This window comes from Mustela erminea, chromosome 3, assembly GCF_009829155.1.
Source record: "Mustela erminea isolate mMusErm1 chromosome 3, mMusErm1.Pri, whole genome shotgun sequence".
Lineage (NCBI taxonomy): Eukaryota > Metazoa > Chordata > Mammalia > Carnivora > Mustelidae > Mustela > Mustela erminea.
In genome coordinates this window covers 46,912,284-46,937,860 of record NC_045616.1, presented here as the reverse complement: position 1 = coordinate 46,937,860, position 25,577 = coordinate 46,912,284, and the positions used below count along the sequence as shown (strand labels likewise).

Below are 25,577 nucleotides of genomic sequence, written 5' to 3'. Positions count from 1 at the left end.
TAGGTATTCTCTTATCTCTTATTTCATTTTCTAGTTTTCTTTGCAGGTGACCACATGCCATTTTATGGATGACTATAGAGTGGACATTACATTTCAGCATCAAAGTGAGTAACGATAAATAAGTTTGCATTGATTTATATGGTAAAACCCTTTTTAAAAAATGCATGTACAAATACTTCTCTATGGGTAAATAACGTTTTGAAAAGTAATCATCAGTCCTTCAGTTAATGTTTATTGAGCCCCTAATATATGCCAGACACAGAGCTAAATGCTAGATATGAGATAATGGACAAAACAGATACAATCTCCATCTTCATAAGCACTGAAATTTGATTGAAAGCAAAACATCCCTGAGATCTACCTATGGGATAGGTAAAGCAAATATCTTTCAGATAGTGAAGTTGATAAATGTGCCAAAAAAAAAAAAATAAAAAAAGCACATCAGTCTTTGAGACTAGCTATACATAATATACTTGTATCTATACAAGATACTCTTTATAAATTGTTATTTATAATACACAAATAGTATGATTTTAATGAACTTTTATTCTCATTTATTCTCAGGCAAAATAATTCCCTGACAATTAGGCTATTTCTATTTCTCTACATAAAATAGAATACTGAAATGGGTATGTTTAATTAAGAATACTCCCTTAAAACGTGTGATAAGCACCATCTGCCTGAGGGTTACAAGAATAAAATATAACAGTTTTGCTAATAACCAGTAAATAATAATTTCTTACAGGCATTATGAAGTTCAATTTTTATTAAGTTTGTTCTCATTCACTCATTTTTTTCTTTCTCTCCATACACATCATACACGTGTGTGTGTGTCCTCATGTGCGTGCAAAGCTGACTAAGAGACATCTGATATTCTGGACTTAGTCACCTATATACACTGATGGTCCTGTGGTTATTTATATTTGTTTGAGTGATGATGATAAAACTGGCCAAGAAAAATTGGATTACTCATATGTCAAACTTACCCTGGTAATATCTTAAATAGTTATCACATTCCTTAATTTTTAATACATTAACTTAAGGAATTCCTTAACTCATTAACACATCCCTAAAATTACTAACTCAAGTTTTGCTATACATTTGACTTTTGAATGTGACATATTACCTATCCAATTTCATCTGTGTGAAAAGAATGATTCACGTTAGGGATATTTATGAGTATAAAGAACAGTAAAAAGAGCCAAAGTTTGGAGTCCGGCCGACTGTGTTCAAATCTCAGTGGTGGCAGTTATATAATTTGTTAAAATATCTTTCAGTCTCAGTGGTGTCTTTGAGTCTCAGTACAAAATGTTTGGAAAATAGGGGTAACATGATTTTTCTTATAGGACAGTAGTAACTTTAAGGAATGTAAAGTGTCTGGAAAACTGCAGCTATATTTGTGGTATTAGTCGTTGGCTGTGTTAATTTGAAAGAACAAGAATCAAGAGCAAGAATACAAAAACAAACAAACAAAACACACACCCACACACACACACACACACAAAACCCTGTCTCCCTTAAATTATTTCTAATCCTTTCAATGAGAGAAATAACACAAGATTAAATAAACATGGCAAAATTGGGACCAAAGGAGATTATGAAAGTGGCTGAACTGTTATCCAACAAGATTAGAGTATCAGTGTGCTGTCCTCAATATGCTTGCATTACTCAAAAGGTAACAAGGAACTGGACTAATGCATCAGGGGCTTTAAACTGAACACACTCCAATTTTCTTCATGGTACAGTAATTTCGAGAACTCGTTTGGAACTGGCTTTTGGGGGATGGAAATGAGCTGCCTTTGAAGGGGACAGTGATGATTTAAATACAAGGTGGAGTGGGAACACCACCTGAAGAAACTGCATTACACAAGAGAAAGAGCCACGGTTTCCTACATCGCTTAAATCTTCGTTTGAAAGAACACATTTTCTCACATTATTCCTCCATCCAAACCAATATTCTCCATAAAAGTATTGTGGTTACCTCAGACCTTCCTCCCAAACTCTCCTGAATCCTTCATTAGCTAGGAAACCTGGAGCAGAGCACGAGCACTCGTTCTGAAAGTACATCTACTTCTTGACCACAGGTTTCCAAAAGCTAAAACGTGTACGTAAAGCCCATTAGCTCAGGTAGTGAGAAAAACAAAACCCCTTCTTACCCAATTCAAAGAGCGGCGGGAACGTTTAATTCTAAACATGAACGACTCCCTCATCCCACGTCTGAAATGTTTGTAAAAGGTGCGACCCAGGTCCATGGAAACAGTACTCAGGAGAAGGATGGTAAAGTAGCTCTCGGGAATCGAGGATGACTGAACCCTGCCAATGGGAGAGTCATGACACTCCTCGAACACTGGAAAAAAAGACTCGGTACTACAAGTCGCGGTATACGTGGTCTTCGCCTCACTTGGGGATCGGACGTCGAGTTCCAAGTTGGAGACGGACAATGCTAGTGCAGAAGGCGGTAAGCCGGAATCCCAGGGCCTTTTCCAGCAGCAGAGGGTCAAGAGCCATAGGGCTTGATGCAGACTCCTCCCGGTTCAACCCTCTCCCGCTCACTTCTTGGTCCGGCCAAGACGCTACTCGGCGCCCCGACCGGCCGGAAATATCAGGCCCAAGAGGCAACTGTAGAAAAATCACTTACCAGTCTCCCAAGTCTGGCGCAGATCTGCAGGAGCCTGGCCCGCCCGCCAGAATCCAACCAGGCACCCGCTCAGACCACCCTGACGACGGCTCGAGAGCGTCACTGACAACCACCCGGAAATGGTCCAATAGCTTCCGGGGCCGCCTAGCGCGCGGCGGGAAATTATTTCCCAGAGCCCGGATTAGTGAGGCTGCGAGTGCTGCAGCGGCAGTCGTCTCCCCAGTCACCACCGCCACCCGAGGGAAGCATCCCAGACTCTCCGGCAGGGAAGGTAAAGGGCCTCAGCTTGGAAGACAACAGTGTACCCTGACTCTCTGGGGTTGTTTCCTCCATGCCCCCAAAGTTTCTGCGGCTCCCGGTTTTGAGATTGGGAAAGGGTTGGGGTTGAGCGCCGGCGGTGCCCGCTTCTCCTGCCTTCTCAGCCACCGTTCGTTCCCACTGGCCCGGACTAGCTGAGCTCTGCGCCCGCGTTGGTGGGCTGCGGTCGCAGACCCCGCCCCGCCCCGCCCTTGCAGCGCTGGGACCGCCGCCGAGCGTCTCTGCAGTGCGGGCTTGAGCGGCTTCCCCCGGCTCCTGTTTGCGCAGCTCCGCAGGTCGATCTCCTGCCAGGAAGACGCTAGGCCACCCGCGTCTCCCGTTTCCATAGAACCGAGTGGGACGTCTCTCGCGGAGTCTCTTGGCTGCTTTACATAATTTAGCGTCAGTGCAGGTGGCTGGGATCCCCCAGGCCCACCTACCAGTGACGGAGAATATAGTGTTATTCTTTTCTCCCTAGCAGATTTTTTTTTGTTTGTTTTAAACATACCCAAGTGGTAATGGTTATATCTCTGCGGCTACTGTATGCCTTTTAACATAAACACACTCTTTTCCTTAAAGAAGGGTGTATGCTCCTGGGGCTTATAATGTACCAGCTGCCTGAAGGCAGGGAACAAGACTGATTATCCTGAGATTTCTTCCGTTTCCAAAGCCTCTGATTAAATATTGAAAAAAAAAAATTGATTTGTCACGGATACTCCCATCAGGATTTGACCCAGAAATGAGATGGAGCTTGGTTTTGGAAGCGACAAACTCTTTTTTAGACGAGTGACTATCCTATCCCTACTCCCCAGTTCTTTTTCGCTGAGACCTTAAGAGTGAAAATTTAAACAATTTACAGCATGCGTATCTTATGACAGAATGCCTTTAGAACTTTTTGGTTTATGTCACTATGTTATGCCTCAGTTCCTAGAAGTATCTATTGATGTGCAAGATTTTCCCGTTTTAGGGAACATTGCAGGTGTTTGGTACATAAGTTGAGTGTTGGGGTGGATTTTTATAAGGGAATTAATTTGATTATGTTTAACTTAAAGAGAATTCTTAATTTAAATGAGCCAGGATGTTTTAAATACTTGAATGTATAAGTTGTGGAGATAGCCTTAGATAATACAAATGAGCCCTCTTTAGATCTGATTTACATTTTCTAAATCCCTATTTTTTTCCACCTTACTGACTTGGGTTCAGTTGTATGATTTAATATTTTCTTGCTTCCTTAGAGTAGAAAGCATAAATCATGTGAAACAGCCATTGAAACTGTGGTTAAAGGTGGTTACTTTTCATAAACAAAATTCGTAAACAAAATTAGATAACATAGATTTCATAACAGTATGCACAGTCTTAGTGAAGACTGAAAATTTTTTTTGGAAACCAATAGTACAGCATTATTAACTAGGCAGTTTTTCTGATTAATTATTCTAAGATAGTCTTTTCAGTGTTTAAACAATAATTGTTTATAGATAATATTCATAGACTGAATAATAAAATCTAAAGAAAGTGAAGAACCCTGTTTCTCAATAATATAACTATAATGGAATATTACGTGACTCTTACTGACTCTCCAAAAATATGTTAATGGAGAAGGTATGCTGTACAATGTAGTATGTACTATTTTTAATCTGAGGACATGTTACTGATTTTTTTTTTAAGATTATTTATTTATTTATTTGACAGAGAGAGATCACAAGTAGGCAGAGAGGCAGGCAGAGAGAGAGAGAGGAGGAAGCAGGCTCCCTGCTGAGCAGAGAGCCCCATGTGGGGACCCCGGGATCCCAGGATCATGACCTGAGCCGAAGGCAGAGGCTTTAACCCACTGAGCCACCCAGGCGCCCCTATCACTGAAAGTTTTAAGTTAACTTGGTTTTTACTTTCTTTATATTGAAATTACTTTGATGTAGGCTGTTTTGTTACTCTTGATGAAGTCCATATGAATTAGTCTAATGAGTAATTCATACAAGATGCATTTTGAGGGGAAAACAATGAAAATTTCCTTTTTTTCATAAGAAATGGCAGTCTTAAGATAAATCTTAGAAATACTTTGAAATTTTAGACATTAGTTAATTTTATAATGACGTTTAGATATTTTCAGTAATACTGCTTTTCTAAATATCTCCTCACCCTCATAGTAGATCCCTTTACCCGCAGTTTATTTTTCTCTTGCACTAACTAAAAATAGATTACTTAGTAAAATTATAATATGGTTAAAAATATTAGACTAAATTCTGAAATTTAAGTCAAAGTGATATCATAGAAAAGGCATGTAACTTTTGCAGAAACATACAGGTCTTTGCACTGAACCTTGATTTCACTATTTTGCTAGCTATGTTTCCTTGAGCTAGTTTCTTAATAGCTAAGATTCCCCAGTATCCTCATCTGTATAAGAAGGGTAAACAGCACTTAAATTGTCTCTAAGGAAGCAAACTAACATGTATGCCTAGACTATAGTGGGTCCTCAATAGAAGTGAAATCCTGCTTTTTCAACCTTACATTCTTATGCTGCTACGAAGTAGTTAAGTAATACAGAGTTCCTAATACAAACTTAAAGCAGATTTGACTTTCATCCCCTTTGGCTAACCAACATAGACTGTCTAGCCATTCTTTTTTCCCTGAACATTTGTTCATCTTGCTTCGTTAAGGGGCCCTTTGTCCATAAAAGTAGCATCTCCAGTTCAGCCTGTTCATTGTATGTTCCTGCATAGATTGAACGCTTCCATAAGTCTCTTAGCCTGTGTCATTTTTTCCTTACCACAAGTCACTTGGCTGCAACTGCTCCATTTCCTCCCTCTGCTCAAAGAGACTGAGCATGACTGCTCCTTCCCCAAACAAATAATGCCACTGAAGTAAGAGCATCCCGTAGGTCTCTCCACTGGAGACCTCAATCAAATAACTACACACACACGCACACACACACACACACACACACACACACACACACACAGGGAGACGCATACACACATATTCCGTGTTTTTAAAGGATGAGGCAGGAAACGGACACTACATCTTTAAGAAAAAAATTCCAAAGTCCAGCTGAATGAAATTAAGTCAAAGGCCTAATTTGGCTCCTAGGCCAGGAGGGTACAGAAGTCCTAAACTCCACCTGCTGTTTCAGCATTCAGAGCCCCCAGTTTACTCGATATGAATATGGTGATTTGTATCTACCTTTTGCAATATTGGGTAAAACAGTGATCCAACACTTTGACCCTTTCACTTATTTACTTTCCCAGTTAAATGCTTTAGATAAGAGAAACCATGAAAATCTTAAAATCCTTGAATTCAAAGCAGCAATATTGATTGTATTTAAGGGTTGATACATCTTTTTGATAAAAGGGAATTATTAAAGGTGATTTTCTTTAGATTTAAAATCAAAGTAGGAGTAGGCTTAAAATCAAAATAGTTCACTAGCATAACATTAGAAACCATTAGTTTTCAACCTGGTGACCTTGAAAAAATGAAGAATATTCACTGGAATGAAAAAATGATCACAGTGTAATTTTAAATAAAATTAAGATACAGAACTATATAATAACGTCAATTTTGTGATATGTTTTTTCACACACATACATAAAATGTTTAGGTCATACCCCTCCCCCTGCCCCCAGATGTTAACAGTGGTGTTAATGGGTATGGGGATTACAGGTGATTTTAATCTTTCTATATACTTAGTAGTATTTTTAAAAATTTCTATAATCATGGATTAATTACAATTGACAGTAAAAGTTACTTTTACGGATATTTTTAGTTCTTAAATGCAAATGAATAATTTTTTCAATAAATCCTTTATTTATCTTAGTTATCAGCATACAACTTATAGGGTGCATTATGTTTTCAAAGTCCTGTGAAGCCCTATGGCTGATCATAAAATCACTTGTAATACAGAGTAGCATTTCCTACCACAAACCTTGTTAAGCATCCCTGCTCCTGTTTATTGCAGCAGTTTCTTCTTGCAGTCAGCTGTTCGACCCTGTTCTTTTATCCTCCCTCCTGAACCAGTCTTTTGCATTCATCTCTATTCCTGCCTCTACTTTTCCCTGACTTCTCTTTTTCAACATACTCTGAGTGTCATATTCAAATACGTTCCAGCTCTGTGTCATATTGTAAAGAATTCATAGGACCTAAAAAGCTAGTACATAATAAAGTGTTCTTAATTATGATAAGTGCTATAGGTTTATTTGCATTTCTAACTAGCACCAACTGCAGAGGAATTTCAGGCATCAGGGATAGGCCCATGTGGGAGATATTTTGGGAAAGTCCACACCATAGAAACAGTTGCTTTCTCTGCATAAATGCCAGCTCTGTTCAGTCATTATATCCTTAGTTGTGTGTATTATATGGTTCGAGGTAAGTAACTAAATATTTTTTTAATTACTACAACATTTAAAAAATTACTACAGAAGCATTTTCTTGTAACTAAGAATCTAGTATATAATTTTTCACTTTTTGACAGTAAAGATAAAACCTTTAACTTTAAGTGAATGCTTTCGTTTTTGTTTTCCTTTTGTTGTGCTAGATAGTATATTCTGATGAATGCCTGAAGGAACGCCCCCTACAAGTTCTAAAAAAGTTAGAATTGCCCTAGAAATACCAATGAAAGAATTAAATTGCAGTGTTTTTACTTACTTTCTTGTGCTAGAAGAGTTCTAAAAATTACCCCTTGATCCCCATATCCCAGAATACATTTAGTACAATAAATGTGGTAAGTAATATATATATGGTTAAAACACTTGTGTTCCTCTGATAAAAGTGGCTTTCAAGAACTATAAAAACTATTAGATTGCCTTTCCATTAGAATAGCAAGATATTCACAGATATGTTGAATTTCACTTATCTTTTATTTCTTGAAAGACCTACCATTTTCTTTATTTTTTAATTCTTTATTTTCTCAAATGTTTTTATTTAAATTACAGCTAACTTACAGGGTAGTATTGGTTTCAGGTGTACAGTGTAGTGATTTGAGTACTTCCATACATTACCTGGTGCTCTTCAAGTGCACTCCTTAATCCCCATCACCTATTTAACCCATTTCCAGATCCTTTCCCTGTAGTAACCAACAGTTCAGTATAGTTGAGAGTCTTTTTCTTGGTTTGCCTCACTCTTTTCTTCTCCCTCACCCCTTGGCTTATTTATTTTGTTTCTTTAATTCCACATATGAGTGAAATCATATGGTATTTGTCTTTTTCTGACTGATTTCTTTCACTCAGTATAATGCTCTTTAGCTCCATTCATCTCATTGCCAATGGCAAGATTTCATTCTTTCTGATGGCCAAGTAATATCCCATTCGGTGTGTATGTGTGTGTGTATTTCTATATTTCTATATATTTTTTGTATATATACCACATTCACTTATCAGTTGATGAATACCTAGGCTGTTTCCAAAATTTGGCTGTTGTAGACAGTGCTGCTGTAAACATCAGGGTGCATGAATCCCTTTGAATTCTTTTTTTTTTTTTAATTCTTTAGGTTAATATCTAATAATAGGGTAGTTCTCTAGGTTAATATCTAATAATAGGGTAGTTCTATTTTTTAGTTCTTGAGAAACCTCCATAGTGTTTTCCACAGTGGTTTTACCCATTTCCATTCCCACCAAGAGAGCAAAGGTTCCCCTTTCTCCACATCCTTGCCAACACCTGTTGTTTCCTGTGTTTTGTATTTTAGCAATTCTGACAGGGGTGAGGTGATATCTCCTTATAGTTTTGATTTGTATTCCCCTGATGATCAGTTATGTTGATGATCTTTTCATGTGTCTCTTGGCCATCTGGATGTCTTCTTTGGAAAAAATGTCTATTCATGTCTTCTGCCCATTTTAAAAGTGGATTATTTGGGAGACTATTTTGATAAGTTCTTTATATATTTTGGATACTAACCCTTTAACCTATATGTCATTTGCAAATGTCTTCTCCGATTCCTAGGTTGCCTTTTAGTTTTGTTGATTGTTTCCTTAGCTGTGCAGAAGCTTTTATTTTGATGACATTCCAATAGTTTATTTTTGCTTTTGTTTGTCTTGCTTCAGGAGACCTGTCTAGAAAGAGGTTATAGCCTGTGTTCTCTAGGATTTTTATGGTTTCAGGTCTCACATTTAGGTCTTTAATCATTTTGAATATTTTTGTGTTCCAGTTTCATTCTTTTGCCTCTTACTGTCCAGTTTTCCCAACACTATTTGTTGAAGAGACAGTCTTATTCCCATTGGACATTCTTTCCTGCTGTGTGGAAGATGATGTGACTGTATAGTTGTAGGCTCATTTCTGGGTTTTCTCTTCTTTTCCACTGATCTATGTATCTGTTTTTGTGCCAGTACTGTAATGTTTTGATCACTACACCTATGTAATATAACTTGAAGTCCGAAATTATGACTCCTCCAGCTTTGCTTTGGCTTTTCAAGGAGGACCTGCCGTTATCTAAAGGAAATTTGCTTAAAGCATTTATTTATACCCCTAGAATTAATACAAGCAACATTTCTCCCTCGTTATGGCCTTATGACTTCTAACCCACTTGTGGCTTTATTGTATATGTGTTAATATGTGCTCTGCATCAGACTAAATCCTTATTTCAAATAACAGCATATTCTTTGTAAAGTTTTTATATATTACCAGTCTATATTAATGGATATTATCATTCAGGATATATGTCATATATCCCATAAAGTTTAAAAAATTTGATGATTAATACAGGAAAGAATTCCTTTTGCAAGAAGCCACTCAACGTTTTATGTACTGATGATAGAATTTTACATGAGTGATTTTTCATAAGATGCCAACCAAGCTCTGTTATGTACGTTTTATAATTTTGTACCAGAATCTTTTGACTTTTTTTTTTTTTTTAAGATTTATTTATTTATTTATTTAGAGAGAGGGAGAATGCACTGTGCCAACAGGGGAAAGGGCAGAAGGAGAGGAAGAGAGAATCCTCAAGTAGACTCCCTGTTGGGTGTGGATTCCCAACTCTGGGTTCAGTTCCAGGACCTTGAGATCATGACCTGGGCCAAAATGAGGAGTTGTCTGATAAAACAACTGAGCCACCCAAATGCCCCAGAACCTTTTAACTTTAAAAAAAAAAATGTTTCATTGAAGAGCCTTGTCCTTAAAGACTCTTTATGTTCTGTGTCTTCAAATTTTATGATTTTAGAGGGTTAATGCATTATATCCCTTTCCCTCTTTTGGAGCCAATAGAGGAATAAGAAAGTCTGATATTTTGGGTCAAAATAACAGCTCTTTTATTGAAAAAAAATTGGTTTGGACAAGGTAGCTTTATGCAACTCCAGTGTGCTTCTTAATACATAATCTCTGAGTTCATTTACCCAAGAGCCTGCAGGACTACTATTCTTCTTAGGACATGTCAGAAAGCATTACTATGAGCTGTCTTTGCAAGTATGCAGCTCTATCTATCAAAGCATATCCATTTAGTGTTCTCAGGTAACTTCTCCCAAATCAAGGAGTGATCAAGGGTAGAGAAAGCAGATGTACTGTTAGCTGATGTTACTCCTTGTAGAAGCCTTAAGGAAAGGAAATAAAGTTCATCTTAACCCTGAGTAATGCTTTAAACTGTTCATAGTGAAACTTTCATTGAGATTTTACTCAAAAATGAATCTTAGTTTTTACATAAACATATATAATGTATGTACTTCATGTGTTTTTTGTATCTATCTCTATATATTTGGTCTTTGACAATTGAATTTCTGTAAAGAACTCTTTATAAACTTGTCTGGTTCTATGTTAACACTTGTCACCAATTGTCTGTTACAATTCCTGAGCTCAAACAGGTATGGTTTTTTTAGTTTCATTTTAATTGCCTTTAAAGAGGTCAACTGCTTTTGCTCTTTAGCATTAATTAAACATTGTTCTACAGCTGTAATGACAAAATTGTTAGAGAATGAAAATTACCAATTTCTGAAATCCCTGTTTTCCTCATCTATAAAAAGAAACTAGATTTTCTTTAAAATGCTATCAGTTCTGAAGTTCTAATGTCAGGTGACCAACCAAACTCTGTATTCTCATTAAAAATACTGTGAGGTGTTGTCTTTCTTGCACTTCAAATACAAGTGCTTTATAAAGTACATTTGTATGTGGATTAAGGTCTCTATTTACATAAATTTGAAAACTGATTTTTTTTTCAGTCTACTTTATAGGTGATAAAATTAACATATAGTAGAGTTAAGAAATGTAGATTGGGAGTAGAAAACAGATTCATTAAGTGTGCCTTGTATCCTAAGTTATTTGGTGTAAATGCTTTGGGAATAGGAGTTCTATCAACTTCTGTAATGACTTTTAGGTACTCTTCAATATTTGTCCAGAAATATTTTAAAAATTGTTATAAAATTTGATTAGGTTTCATTGTCCACAGTGTACTTGTTTCAGAAGCTCTTAGCAAAAAGATGCTTTTAAAATGAATTTAGTATCACTATGCTAATATTTCTGTAAATAATCCTTTCTGAAGAATTGTTTCATCAGTGCGTTTTAGTGTCAAGTAACAGGAATACAAACATTCAATTTTCAAACCACCAAAAAAATCTCTCTACAGTCACTTTTTGGGAAGATAACTTTATTTTTTTTTTTAAGTTTTATTAATTTCTGAGAGAGAAAGAGAGCATGTGAGTTATAGGGCAGAGGGAGAGAGAGAAAATCCTCAAGGAGGGTCACCGCTGAGTGGGGAGCCCAACTCAGGACTCAATCCCAGGACTCTTAAGAGATCATGACCTGAGCTGAAATTGAGTTGGCCACTTAACTAACTGACTGAGCCACCCAGGGACCCTGGGAAGATAACCTGATAAACCAATTTCTGTTGCATATAGGCAGTCTTAACATTGGTATTTACAATAAAGCCTTATATGTTTAATTCATTAAATGTTTTTTTTTTACTTTTAATACTCATTGTTAAGAAAAAATGTCAATCCTGTGACTATTACCTTTAACATGTGTTATCTTATTTATGTGTATTTATGTTAGATGGAAGATGGTGCTCCAAAGCATATCATCCAAATGACAGGATTTAAGATGGAAGAAAAGGAAGCTCTAGGCAAATTGCTTTTAAAACTAGATTGCACTTTTATTAAGAGTGAGGTGAGTACAAAAACTTATAAAATATTCAAGATAGACTTGAAAAATAATACTGGTCCAAGAATGATAAAATACCCTCATGATATAAGAATAAGGTAAATGTGCTGTAAAGGAAATCTTACCTTAGTAACATTTTTTTCATTTGCATTTTTCCTTCTAGAAGTACAAAAATTGTACACATCTTATAGCTGAACGCCTGTGTAAGAGTGAAAAGTTTTTAGCAGCTTGTGCAGCAGGTAAATTAACTACCTTTCTCCTTTGAAAAAAAAAAAAAAAAGCCTTCATGTTAAAAAAGAAGTACCTTAATCTCCTGAAGATAGATAGTATTATTACTATATCAAACATAAATGTGCTTTTATCTGAATATATTTCTGAAAATATTTGTTATGAATTTTTTGTCTAAGTTTTCTAAGTAAAACTTTGTAACACATGAAAACGTGCCAAAGAGGCAGGAATACTTACTCAACCAAAGATTTAATGTAAGTATTTTATATCAGAAAAAATTTAACAGAAAAGCTGGGTACAACAATGCCCCCCCTCAAAAAAAAAATGCTTTTGTCAGTATCTCAGCTGTTCTCAGCAAATGTGTTTTCTTTGATCTGTCATTGAAAGAACCTGTTTTTGTTCTCCTTCTACTGTATCCCTTCCCATACATGCTATGAAGCAGTGATCACCCTATTGTGTTTTTCTAAGATTTTTAAATTCCATAAACCCAGATTAGAACTTAGTGTCTTCCCCTGTCACCCTTGATGTTTCTTTTATAATTTCTTCTACTGTGATTGAGCTAGCATATCATTAGTTCACTGTTTGTCCAAAAATATGTGTCTATGTTTAATGCAGTAAATTTGTTATTTTTTAGAGTTATATGCCAGAAAGATACTTGGGTTTATTATTATCTCCACAAAGGAAAGCATATATTGTCCCTGCTTGAGAAAAATTAGCGATTCCCAGATAAAGGAACTACAAATGTTATTAGATATTCTGAAAAATTCCCTAGCTAAATAAGCTTGTTTTACAAAGTATAACATTGCATAAACATAATTACAGTTGTTAGCATAAGAAGAATAATATATAAATCTCAGCCAAAACTATAATAATAGTAGACATAGCTTTAGTAATGCCACATTTATTTTAGTAAGTCTTAAATTTGTATTTAGGAACATTTAGACTTAGAATCATTATGGGAAAGGTTACATACAATGTTCAGTGACATCATAGACCTCTACCAGAAATTTGGGGGAAAAAAGATAATCCCAAGATAATATTAGCATTGTAGCCTAAGAATCTCATGATGATGAAGGTCAAACTTTACTTGATATTTGGTCTTTATTGTTGAGCATTCATTAGAACCAAAATTCTTCTGTGACTGACAGTTGATTTACTTTCTAGGAAAGTGGGTACTAACTAAGGACTACATAATTCATAGTGCCAAAAGTGGCAGATGGCTTGATGAAACAACTTACGAATGGGGCTACAAAATTGAAAAGGACTCCCATTATTCTCCTCAAATGCAATCTGCACCTAAAAGATGGCGTGAAGAACTGAAACGCACTGGTGCCCCTGGAGCCTTCCACAGGTGGAAAGTTGTTCTTCTTGTTAGAGCTGATAAACGAAGTGATTCTCTTGTAAGGTAAGATGAGATCTCATAAAAGCTAAGCAATGAAAAGAAAAAAAAATTTTTGGTTTGCTTGAATACCTGTCTTTCTTTAAAATTACTGATTTCATCCAAATGAGCCATGGTGATTTGCTCTAATCTCTGAGTTAAGTGATTCTGTACTTAATTAAGTATATTGGTCTAATAAAATAAGATCTACTTTATAGTATTGCTTTGAATTATTCTTGGGTCTCTGTTTAACTTTCCATGTTAATTCTTTTGGCTAACTCAAGAAAAATTTAAAAAACTTGGAAGATTTTTGTTTTCATTTTTGAAGCAATTTAAAATTTTGATAAGTATTTATCACAAAGCCTTTTTTTCCCGATTCATATGGTGCAGTCTTAATGATTCATAATGCTTCCTTCATTATTTCATTTCTTTCTAACTTTTACATCATATTTTTAAAATAATTATTTGGTAAACTATATTCTGAGACTGCAATGACTTTTAGGGGGCTGCAAAGGCCCTTTGTCACCTTTATAGAAGTATAATTTATAGGCAAGTAAAATGCACATATTTTAACTATACATTTTGATAAATTTGAACAAATTTATATACCTGTATTACCACCCCCACACTACAGTAAAGATCTGCAACATTTATGTAATCTATGTTTTTTCCACTTTGTAACCAATTTTATTGGGATGTAATTTAGAAAATAACATTCATATCTTAAGGGTACAATTTAATGATTTTAGTAAATGTATGGAGTTGTGCAGTCATCAACACAAGTGAGCTTTAGGTATTTCCGTCACTCCCAAAAGTCCCATTATGCTTGAATTCCATTAAATCTTGCACCTACCCTCAACCTGAGGAACCAGAGATGTGTTTTCCGTCTCTAGGGATTTGCCTTTTCTGGACATTTCATTTAAACAGAGTCATACAAAATGTGGTCTTTTGCATATTTGAGGCTACTTCACATAATATTTTTATGGTTCACGCATATTGTATCATGTGCCAGTATTTCATTACTTCTTTTCTTTTTAATTAAATTTATTTATTTATTTATTTTTAGTAAACATATAATGTATTTTTATCCCCAGGGGTGCAGGTCTGTGAATCGCTGGTTTACACATTTCACAGCACTCATCATAGCCCATACCCTCCCCAATGTCCGTATCCCCACCACCCTCTCCCATCCCCCCTCCCCCCAGCAACACTCAGTCTGTTTTTTGAGATGGAGTCCCTCCCAATCCCATCTTGTTTCATTTATTCTTTTCCTACCCCCCAACTCCCCCAGATTGCATCTCCACTTTCTCATATCAGGGAGATCATATGACAGTTGTCTTTCTCAGATTGACTTATTTCACTAAGCATAATACCCTCTAGTTCCATCCACGTCGTTGCAAATGGCAAGATTTCATTTCTTTTGATGGCTGCATAGTATTCCATTGTGTATATATACCACATCTTCTTTATCCATTCATCTGTTGCTGGACATCTAGGTTCTTTCCATAGTTTGGCTATTGTGGACATTGTTGCTATAAACATTCGGGTGCATGTGCCCCTTCGCAGCACCACATTTGTATCTTTAGGATATTTACCCAGTAGTGCAATTGCTGGGTTAATAGGGTAGCTCTATTTTCAGTTTTTTTTTTTTCATTTATTTGTTTTCAGCATAACAGTATCATTATTTTTTTCACCACACCCAGTGTTCCATGCAATGCGTGCCCTCTATAATACCCACCACCTGGTTCCCCCAACCTCCCACCCCCCCGCCACTTCAAGCCCCTCAGATTGTTTTTCAGAGTCCATAGTCTCTCATGATTCACCTCCTCTTCCAATTTACCCCAACCCCCTTCTCTCTAACTCCCGATGTCCTCCATGCTTTTTGTTATGCTCCACAAAAAAGTGAAACCATATGATAATTGACTCTCTGCTTGACTTATTTCACTCAGCATAATCTCTTCCACTCCCGTCCATGTTGCTACAAAAGTTGGGTATTCGTCCTTTCTGATGGAGGCATAATACTCCATAGTGTATATGGACCACATCTTCCTTATCCATTCGTCCATTGAAGGGCATCTTGGTTCTTTCCACAGTTTGGCAACCATGGCCATTGCTGCTATAAACATTGGGGTACAGATGGCCCTTCTTTTCACTACATCTGTATCTTTGGGGTAAATACCCAGGAGTGCAATGGCAGGGTCATAGGGAAGTTCTATTTTTAATTTCTTGAGGCATCTCCACACTGTTCTCCAAAGAGGCTGCACCAACTTGCACTCCCACCAACAGTGTAAGAGGGTTCCCCTTTCTCCACATCCTCTCTACAACACATGTTGTTTCCTGTCTTGCTAATTTTGGCCATTCTAACTGGTGTAAGGTGATATCTCAATGTAGTTTTAATTTGAATCTCCCTGATGGCTAGTGATGATGAACATTTTTTCATGTGTCTGATAGCCATTTGTATGTCTTTATTGGAGAAGTGTCTGTCCATATCTTCTGCCCATTTTTTGATATGATTGTCTGTTTTGTGTGTGTTGAGTTTGAGGAGTTCATTATAGATCCTGGATATCAACCTTTTGTCTGTACTGTCATTTGCAAAATCTTCTCCCATTCTGTGGGTTGCCTCTTTGTTTTCTTGACTGTTTCCTTTGCTGTGCAGAAGCTTTTGATTTTGATGAAGTCCCAAAAGTTCATTCTCGCTTTTGTTTCCTTTGCCTTTGGAGACATATCTTGAAAGAAGTTGCTATGGCTGATATACCCAGTAATGCAATTGCTGGGTAATAGGGTAGCTCTATTTTCAGTTTTTTGAGGAACCTCCACACTGTTTTCCAGAGTGGTTGCACCAGCTTGCATTCCCACCAACAGTGTAGGAGGGTTCCCCTCTCTCCGCATCCTCGCCAGCATCTGTCATTTCTTGACTTGTTAATTTTAGCCATTCTGAATGGTGTGAGGTGGTATCTCATTGTGGTTTTGATTTGTATTTCCCTGATACCGAGTGATGTGGAGCATTTTTTCATGTGTCTGTTGGCCATCTGATGTCTTCTTTGCAGAAATGTCTATTCATGTCCTCTGCCCATTTCTTGATTGGATTATTTGTTCTTTGGATGTTGAGTTTGCTAAGCTCTTTATAGATTTTGGATACTAGTCCCTTATCTGATATGTCGTTTGCAAATATCTTCTCCCATCTGTCAGTTGTCTTTTGGTTTTGTTAACTGTTTCCTTTGCTGTGCAAAAGCTTTTGATCTTGATGAAATCCCAATAGTTCATTTTTGCCCTTACTTCTGTTGTCTTTGGCAATGTTCCTAGGAAGAAGTTGCTGCAGCTGAGGTCGGAGAGGTTGCTGCCTGTGTCTCCTCAAGTATTTTAATGGATTCCTTTCTCACATTGAGGTCCTTCGTCCATTTTGAGTCTATTTTCCTGTGCAGTATAAGAAAATAGTCCAATTTCATTTTTCTGCATGTGGCTGTCTAATTTTCCCAGCACCCTTTGTTGAAGAGGCTGTCTTTTTTCCATTGGACATTCTTTCCTGCTTTGTTGAAGATTAGTTGACCATAGAGTTGAGGGTCTATTTCTGGGCTTTCTATTCTGTTCCATTGATCGCTGTGTCTGTTTTTGTGCCAGTACCATACTGTCTTGATGATGACAGCTTTGTAATAGAGCTTGAAGTTCAGAATAGTGATGCCACCAACTTTGGCTTTCTTTTTCAATATTCCTCTGGCTATTCGAGGTCTTTTCTGGTTCCATATAAATTTTAGGATTGTTTGTTCTATTTCTTTGAAAAAATGGATGGGATTTTGATAGGGATTGCACTAAATGGGTAGATTTCTTTAGGTAGCGTAGACATTTTCACAATATTTGTTCTTCCAATCCATGAGGATGGAACATTTTTCCATTTCTTTGTGTCTTCCTCAATTTCTTTCATGAGTACTTTATAGTTTTCTGAGTATAGATTCTTTGTCTCTTTGGTTAGGTTTATTCCTAGGTATCTTAGGGTTTTGGGTGCAATGGTAAATGGGACTGACTCTTAATTTCTCTTTCTTCTGTCTTGTTGTTAGACAAGATTTCGGTGCATTGACTTTATATGTGCATTGGCTTTATATCCTGACACTTTACTTAAATCCTGTATAAGTTCTAGCAGTTTTGGAGAGGAGCCTTTTGGGATTAACGCATATACTATCAGATCATTTGCAAAAAGGGATAGTTTGACTTCTTCTTTGCCAATTTGGATGCCTTTAATTTCTTTTTGTTGTCTGATTGCTGAGGCTAGGACTTCTGGTTCTATGTTGAACAGCAGTGGTGATAACGGACATTCTTGTTGTGTTCCTAACCTTAACGGAAAGGTTTTCAGTTTTTCTCCATTGACAATGATATTTGCGGTGGGTTTTTCAGAGATGGCTTTGATAATATTGAGGTATGTGCCCTCTATCCCTACACTTTGAAGAGTTTTATTTTTTTTATTTATTTTTTTTTTAAGATTTTATTTATTTATTTGACATAGAGAGATCACAGTAGGCAGAGAGGCAGGCAGAGAGAGAGAGGAGGAAGCAGGCTCCCTGCTGAGCAGAGAGCCCGATGCGGGACTCGATCCCAGGACCCTGAGATCATGACCTGAGCCGAAGGCAGCGGCTTAACCCACTGAGCCACCCAGGCGCCCCTGAAGAGTTTTAATCAGGAAGGTATGCTGCACTTTGTCAAATGCTTTTTCAGCATCTATTGAGAGTATCATATGGTTCTTATTCTTTCTTTTATTAATGTATTGTATCACATTGATTGATTTGCGGATATTGAACCAACCTTGCAGCCCTGGAATAAATCCCACTTGGTCGTGGTGAATAATCCTTTTAATGTATTGTTGTATCCTGTTGGCCTGTATTTTGGTGAGAATTTTCGCATCTGTGTTCATCAAGGATATTGGTCTGTAATTCTCTTTTTTGATGGGATCCTTGTCTAGTGATGCTGCCTCATAAAATGAGTTTGGAAGTTTTCCTTCCATTTCTATTTTTTGGAACAGTTTAAGGAGAATAGGAATTACTTCTTTAAATGTTTGGTAGAATTCCCTTGGGAAGCAGTCTGGCCCTGGACTTTTGTTTGTTTGGAGATTTTTGGTGACTGTTTCAATCTCCTTACTGGTTATGGGTCTGTTCAGGTTTTCTATTTCTTTCTGGTTCAGTTGTGGTAGTTTATATGTCTCTAGAAATGTATCCATTTCTTCCAGATACTCGAATTTATTGGCGTAGAGTTGCTTATAGTATGTTCTTATAATTGTTTGTATTTCTTTGATGTTGGTTGTGATCTCTCCTCTTTCATTCATGATTTTATTTATTTAGGTCCTTTCTCTTTTCTTTTTGATAAGTCTGGCCAGGGGTTTGTCAAACTGATTAATTCTTTCAAAGAACCAGCTCCTAGTTTCATTGATTTGTTCTGTTGTTTTTTTAGTTTCTATTTCATTGATTTCTGCTCTGATCTTTATATTTTCTCTTCTCCTGCTGGGTTTAGGCTTTCTTTTTTGTTCTTTCTCCAGCTCCTTTAAGTGAAACGGTTAGGTTGTGTATTTGAGACCTTTCTTGTTTCTTGAGAAAGGCTTGTACCACTATACATTTTCCTCTCAGGACTGCCTTTGTTGTGTCCCACAGAGTTTGAACCGTTGTGTTTTCATTATCATTTGTTTCCATGAATTTTTTCAGTTCTTTTTTAATTTCCTGGTTGACCCATTCATTTTTTAGAAGGATGTTGTTTAATCTCCATGTATTTGGGTTCTTTCCAAATTTCCTCTTGTGATTGAGTTCTAGCTTCAGAGCACTGTGGTCTGAAAATATGAAGGGAATGATCACAATCTTTTGATACAGGATGAGACCTGATTTATGTTCCAGGATCTGATCTATTCTGGAGAATGTTCCATGTGCACTAGAGAAGAATGTATATTCTGTTGCTTTGGGATGGAATGTTCTTAATATATCTGTGATGTCCATCTGGTCCAGTGTGTCATTTAAGGCCTTTATTTCCTTGTTGATCTTTTGCTTAGATGATCTGTCCATTTCAGTGAGGGGAGTGTTAAGGTCCCCTACTATTATTATATTATTGTCGATGTATTTCTTTGGTTTTGTTATTAATTGGTTTTTATAGTTGGCTGCTCCCATGTTAGGGGCATAGATATTTAAAATTGTTAGGTTTTCTTGTTGGGCAGACCCTTTGAGTATGTATGATATAGTGTCCTTCCTCATCTCTTATTATAGTCTTTGGTTTAAAATCTAATTGATCTGATATAAGGATTGCCACTCCTGCTTTCTTCTGATGTCCATTAGCATGGTAAATTCTTTTCCACCCCCTCACTTTAAATCTGGAGGTGTCTTTGGGTCTAAAATGAGTTTCTTCTTGATGGGTTTTGTTTTTTTATCCATTGTGATATCCTGTGTCTTTTGATTGGGGCATTTAGCCCCTTAATATTCAGGGTAACTATTGAGAGATATGAATTTAGTGCCATTGTATTGCCTGTAAGGTGACTGTTAGTGTATATTGTCTCTGTTTCTTTCTGATCTACTACTTTTAGGCTCTCTCTTTGCTGAGAGGACCCCTTTCCATATTTTCTGTAGAGCTGGTTTGGTGTTTGCAAATTCTTTCAGTTTTTGTGTGTCCTGGAAGCTTTTTATCTCTCCTATTTTCAATGATAGCCTAGCTGGATAAAGTATTCTTGGCTGCATGTTTTTCTCGTTTAGTGCTCTAAATATATCATGCCAGTTCTTTCCGGCCTACCAGGTGTCTGTGGATAGGTCTGCTGCCAATCTAATGTTTTTACCCTTGTATGTTACAGACTTTTCTCAGGCTGCTTTCAGGATTTTCTCTTTGTCACTAAGACTTGTAAATTTTACTATCAGGTGACGAGGTGTGGACCTATTTTTATTGATTTTGAGGGACATTCTTAGCATCTCCTGGATTTTGATGTTTGTTCCCTTTGCCATATTAGGGAAATTCTCTACAATAATTCTCTCCAATATACCTTCTGCTCCCCTCTCTCTTTCTTCTTCTTCTGGAATCCCAATTATTCTAATGTTGTGTCATCTTATGGTGTCACTTATCTCTCGAATTCTCTCCTCGTGGTCCAGTATTTGTCTCTCTTTTGCTCAGCTTCTTTATTCTCTGTCATTTGGTCTTCTGTGTCACTAATTCTTTCTTCTGCCTCATTTATCCTAGCAGTAAGAGCCTCCATTTTTTATTGCACCTCATTAATAGCTTTTTGATTTCAACATGGTTAGATTTTAGTTCTTTTATTTTTCCAAATAGGGCTTTTATCTCTCTGGAGAGGGTTTCTCTAATATTATCTATGCCTATTTCGAGCCCGGCTAGAACCTTAAGAATCGTCATTCTGAACTCTAGATCTGTCATATTAGCAATGTCTGTGTTGATTAGGTTCCTAGCCTTTGGTACTGCCTCTTGTTCTTTTTTTTTGTGGTGAGTTTTTCCGTCTTCTTATTTCGTCCAGTTAAGATTTGCTTTCTCCTCCTCTACAATTCCACTGTTCTCCTGGGTGAGTGAAGTTGGTCTTGACTGGGTTTCTTGTTGATCTTCTGGGGGAGGGCCTGTTGTAGTGATTCTCAAGTGTCTTTGCCCCAGGCGGAATTGCACTGTCTTTACCAGGGGCCGGGCTGAGTAATCCGCTGGGGTTTGCTTTCGGGAGCTTTTGTTCCCTGAGCGCTTTCCGTAGAGTTCCGGAGGACAGGAATGAAGATGGCGGCCTCCCAACTCAGGCCCGGAGGAGCCAGAGCTCGGGGTCTCGCTCCTCAGTGCGCCTTCAGAGAAAAGCGCCCAACTGCCCCCGTCTCCCTGGCCTGTGATTGCGCTTGGAGGAAAGTGCTCAATCGGTCACACTTGGAGAAAAGCGCCCAGGCGCTTCTGTCTCCGTGGCCTCTGGCCGCGCTCCGAGCTCACCCAGCCTGCGACCAGTTCAAGGTAAGCCCGAGCTGAGAGCTCACTCCTCAGCTTTGTTGCTGTAGCCAGCTTCCCTGCTCTAATACCTGCGAGCTCTGCGACACTCAGGCACCCCCAGTCCTTCTGTGACCCTGCGGGACATGGGGTTATGCTGACCCCATGTGGGCTTCCCCCCGGTTTAGCCTCTGGAGCGATGTCCCTCCGTGGAGCAGACTTTTAATAGTCCTGATTTTGTGCTCCGTTGCTCTGCCGCTTGCAGGGAGCCGGCCCCTCCCCCTGCAGTCTATCTTCCCATCACTTTGGATTCACTTCTCCGCAGGTTCTACCTTTCAGAAAGTGATCGATTTTCTGGTTCTAGAATTGTTGCTCTTCTTTTCAATTTCCTGTTGGATTTGTAGGTGTTCGCAATGGTTAGATAAGCTATCTAGCTGATCTCCTGTTACCTGATGTCGTCTCAGCCTGCTACTTCTCCGCCATCTTGACTCCTCCTCCAACATTTATGTAATCTTACAATGTTCTTGTCATTACACATTTACTAGTGCCTACCAATACAAGACAACCATTGATTTTCTTTCTGTCACCATACAATAGATTTTTCTTTAATGTTCATGTAAGTGGAATTATTCTGTATATACTCCTTTGATATAGTTCATTTGCTTAACTCATTACTTCTGAGATTCATCCAGGTTATTGTGTGTTTTTAGGAGTCTATTCCTTTTTCTTGCTGAATAGTACTCCATTTTGCAGATATATCACTGTTTATTCACCCATTGATAGACATTTGTTTTTTGTTTTCATTTTTGGGGGTTTTTTCCTCTTATGCTAATATAAATAAAGCTGCTATGAATATTTGAGTACAAGTCTTCATGTATATTTGTTTTTCTCTTTCTCGGGTAAATACCAAGAATGAAATTTCTGGCTCAGATGGCAGTTGTGTATTTAACATTATAAGGAAATGCCAAACTGTTTTCTGAAGTAGTTGTACTATTTTATATTTCCTCCTAGCAATGTGCAAGATTTCAATTGCTATGCAATTACTTTAGTGCTATTGTCCAAAAATCACTTGAGTATATTTGTGTGGTCTATTTCTGGGCTTCTTACTGCATTGGTATCTGTCTACCTTACACCAAAAGCACATAGTTTTGGTTACTATAGTTTTATAATGAGTCTTGAAATCTTATAGGTTGGGTGAACCTCCTAACTTTATGTTGTTCAAAACTGTTTCGGTGGTTCTGGAATTTCTATATTTCCATATATGTTTTATAACCACCATGTCAATTTCTACAACAAAGCAAACTCAGGTTTTGATTGCAATTGTATTGAATGAATAGGTCAAATTGGGGAGAACTGAGGTCTTAACAATGTCAAGTTGTCCTATTTATAGACTCCTTATCTCTTCAGGTCTTTAATTTCTGCCATTAATGTATTAGTTTTCACTATATAAATCTAGTACATATTTTGCCAAGTTTAATAATAGGCACTTCATGTTTTGGGATGCAATTATAAATGGACTGATTGCTTTGAATGTTTTTATGTGCATCTGTTGAGATTATTGGCTTTTCTCCTTTATTCTGTTAATATGGTAAATTATTTTGATCAATTTTAAACGTTCAACCAAACTTGTATTCCTGAGATAAACTGTACTTCATCATGGTATATTACCATTTTTAATAATTGCAGATTCTATCTGCAAATATTTTTAAGAGATTTTGTGTCTTCAGTCTGAGTGACTGACAACTGTAAAATAGATAAATTTAATATCATGGATTTTTTTTTTCTTCCATAATTAGGAATTAAGAAATGGTTGCTCACTCTAACCATTTCTTTTTTAAGAGAAAACGAGAGCTTGGGGACTTGAGGGTAGGGATCTTAAGCAGGCTCCATCCCCGGTGCAGAGCCTGGCATGGGGTTCAATCTCAAGACACTGAGGTCATGACCTGTGCTGAAATCAATAGTTGGACACTTAACTGACTAAGCCACCCAGGTGCTCTGCACTCTGACCTTTTCTATTGAGGATTTTACTAGAGGTACTAGATAGTACAATACGGCAAAGAAAATAAATAAGAAACATAGAATTAGATAGAAAGAAATAGAGTAATTCTCTTTATTTCCAAAAGATATGGCTAAATACTAAGTAATTTATCCGGAAAAGCTATTAGAAGTAATTATTGATTTCAGCAGGATGGCAGAGTAATAAGTCACTACATAAAAATTACTGTTTTTTATATGCTAGTAATGATCAATTGGAAATTAAAATCTTAAAAGCAAGATATTGGGGCGCCTGGGTGGCTCAGTGGGTTAAAGCCTCTGCCTTTGGCTCAGGTCATGTTCCCAGAGTCCTGAGATGGAGCCCCGCATCAGGCTCTTTGCTCAGCAGGGAGCCTGCTTCCCCCTCTCTCTCTGCCTGCCTCTCTGCCTACTTGTGATCTCTCTCTGTCAAATAAATAAATAAAATCTTAAAAAAAACAACAACAACCAAGATATTACCTGTGGTTTTTAGCAGTTTGATAATGTATCCAAATGTGTGTGTGTCTTATGTATTATCTGTTATTTGTTCGTATTATTTGCATGGAGTTTCTGACCTTGGATGTTTGGCTTTTTATCTTTTATTATGGAAAATTCTCAGCCATTATGTTTTAAATTCTATTGTCTTTTTCTTGTGCTCTATTACCTGTGTTTTAGGCCAATTAATTCTTTTCCACAGTTTCTGTATGTTCTGTTTTGTTTTGTTTTTAACTTTCTTCCCATTTTTTGTTTCAGGTGGATAATTTCTATTGACCTATCATTAAGTTCATTGATTCCATCCTTGGTTGAATGTAGTCTATTCTTAAGCCTGTCAAAGAGATTATTCTTTGATAGTGTAACTTTTATTTCCACCATTTTTATGTACTCAGTTCCTGATCTCTTAATGCAGTTTATTCAGTTTTATTCCTTTGTATTTTCAAACATTTCAGTCATAGTTAATTTAAAGTCACTTTCTGATAATTTTAGCAAATGTGCTTTATATTCCTCTGTCTCTTGACAGTGGTTTGGTTTCTTCTCTTTTGTGTATGTCTTGTATTGTTTTCTTGCATGTGTAAGAGTTCACATATAGATCAGTGGAGGCTCAAATAAATATTTATGTCCAAAAATGGGCTTACTTTTTTCTGTAAAGCTGTTAGTTGAGTTAATCTTGTCAGTTTTTGAGCAGGTTTTAGATTTTGTTAGTGCTATAGATACCTTTAGTGCATCCTTTCTGGTTACTCCTGCAGTGGAGTACAGTTTCTTTGTGCTTGGCCTGGTTCTTGGGTGTTTTCTTTTTTTTTTTTTTTAAGAGTTTATTTATTTACTTGACAGACTGAGACCACAAGTAGGCAGAGAGGCAGGCAGAGAGAGAGAGGGAAGCAGGCTTCCCGCCAAGCAGAGAGCCCGATGCAGGGCTCGATCCCAGGACCCTGAGATCATGACCTGAGCTGAAGGCAGAGGCTTTAACCCACTGAGCCACCCAGGCGGTTCTTGGGGTTTTTAATCGATGTTTTTGCTTCACTGTCAGCTTTCCGTAGTCCCTGCATGGCTGGGTCACAGGAGGACTGTCTTGTCATTCTCTTCCTCTCTTGCTTGTTACTCCTCTCTAGGTTGAGGCTAAGAGTAAGATATGTTTTGGTTCTGCTGGTAGACTTCAGTCTTAAATATTCTTTGTGTTCTTGTTCTCTGGTGTTGGCACTTTCTCAGTACTTGTGTCTCAGTTACCCATGGCAGCCAAATTCTGCTTTGTATCTGTCGGCAGGGTTTTGGCAAGAGACCGTTTCCACCCTCTGCCCCAGTGTTAGATTTCTGCTTTGTATTGATGCGGAAACCTATGTTTGAGTGGCATTTCTTCTGCCACTTGCCCAGGGACAGATGGATTTTGCCTTTATCCCTCGTCCAGAAATGGTGTACCCTTTTTTGGGCAATGCAGCAGGAGGTTTTCCTGCCCCTTTCTCAGGGCACATAGATTTTACTTATGTTCTCCCAACAGAAGCAGTGCATCTTTTCCTGGATTCTAAAAGTATATTAAGACCTTACCCAAATAACTTA

At 37.4% G+C, this 25,577-nt stretch overlaps 2 protein-coding genes across 3 annotated transcripts in view; one reads left to right on the top strand and one right to left on the bottom strand.

Annotated features, from left to right (window-relative positions):
- The window catches only part of KIAA0825 (KIAA0825 ortholog), a 406,891-nt gene extending 404,088 nt beyond the window's left edge, over positions 1 to 2,803 (bottom strand). The window contains exon 1 of the mRNA XM_032335741.1: positions 2,639 to 2,803. The gene's annotated coding sequence lies outside the window, so the exon portion shown is untranslated. The remainder of the gene's footprint in view (positions 1 to 2,638) is intronic.
- SLF1 (SMC5-SMC6 complex localization factor 1) overlaps positions 2,791 to 25,577 on the top strand; it is an 80,448-nt gene continuing 57,661 nt past the window's right edge. Inside the window, exons 1-4 of one of the 2 annotated variants that reach the window (XM_032335742.1) lie at positions 2,791 to 2,909; positions 11,888 to 12,001; positions 12,159 to 12,234; positions 13,388 to 13,628. In XM_032335742.1, the coding sequence (XP_032191633.1) occupies positions 11,888 to 12,001; positions 12,159 to 12,234; positions 13,388 to 13,628 (431 nt within the window). In that variant the 5' untranslated portion in view covers positions 2,791 to 2,909. Of the gene's footprint in view, positions 2,910 to 11,887; positions 12,002 to 12,158; positions 12,235 to 13,387; positions 13,629 to 21,321; positions 21,543 to 25,577 lie in introns of those variants that run through there. The other variant, XM_032335743.1, reaches the window with a different exon arrangement.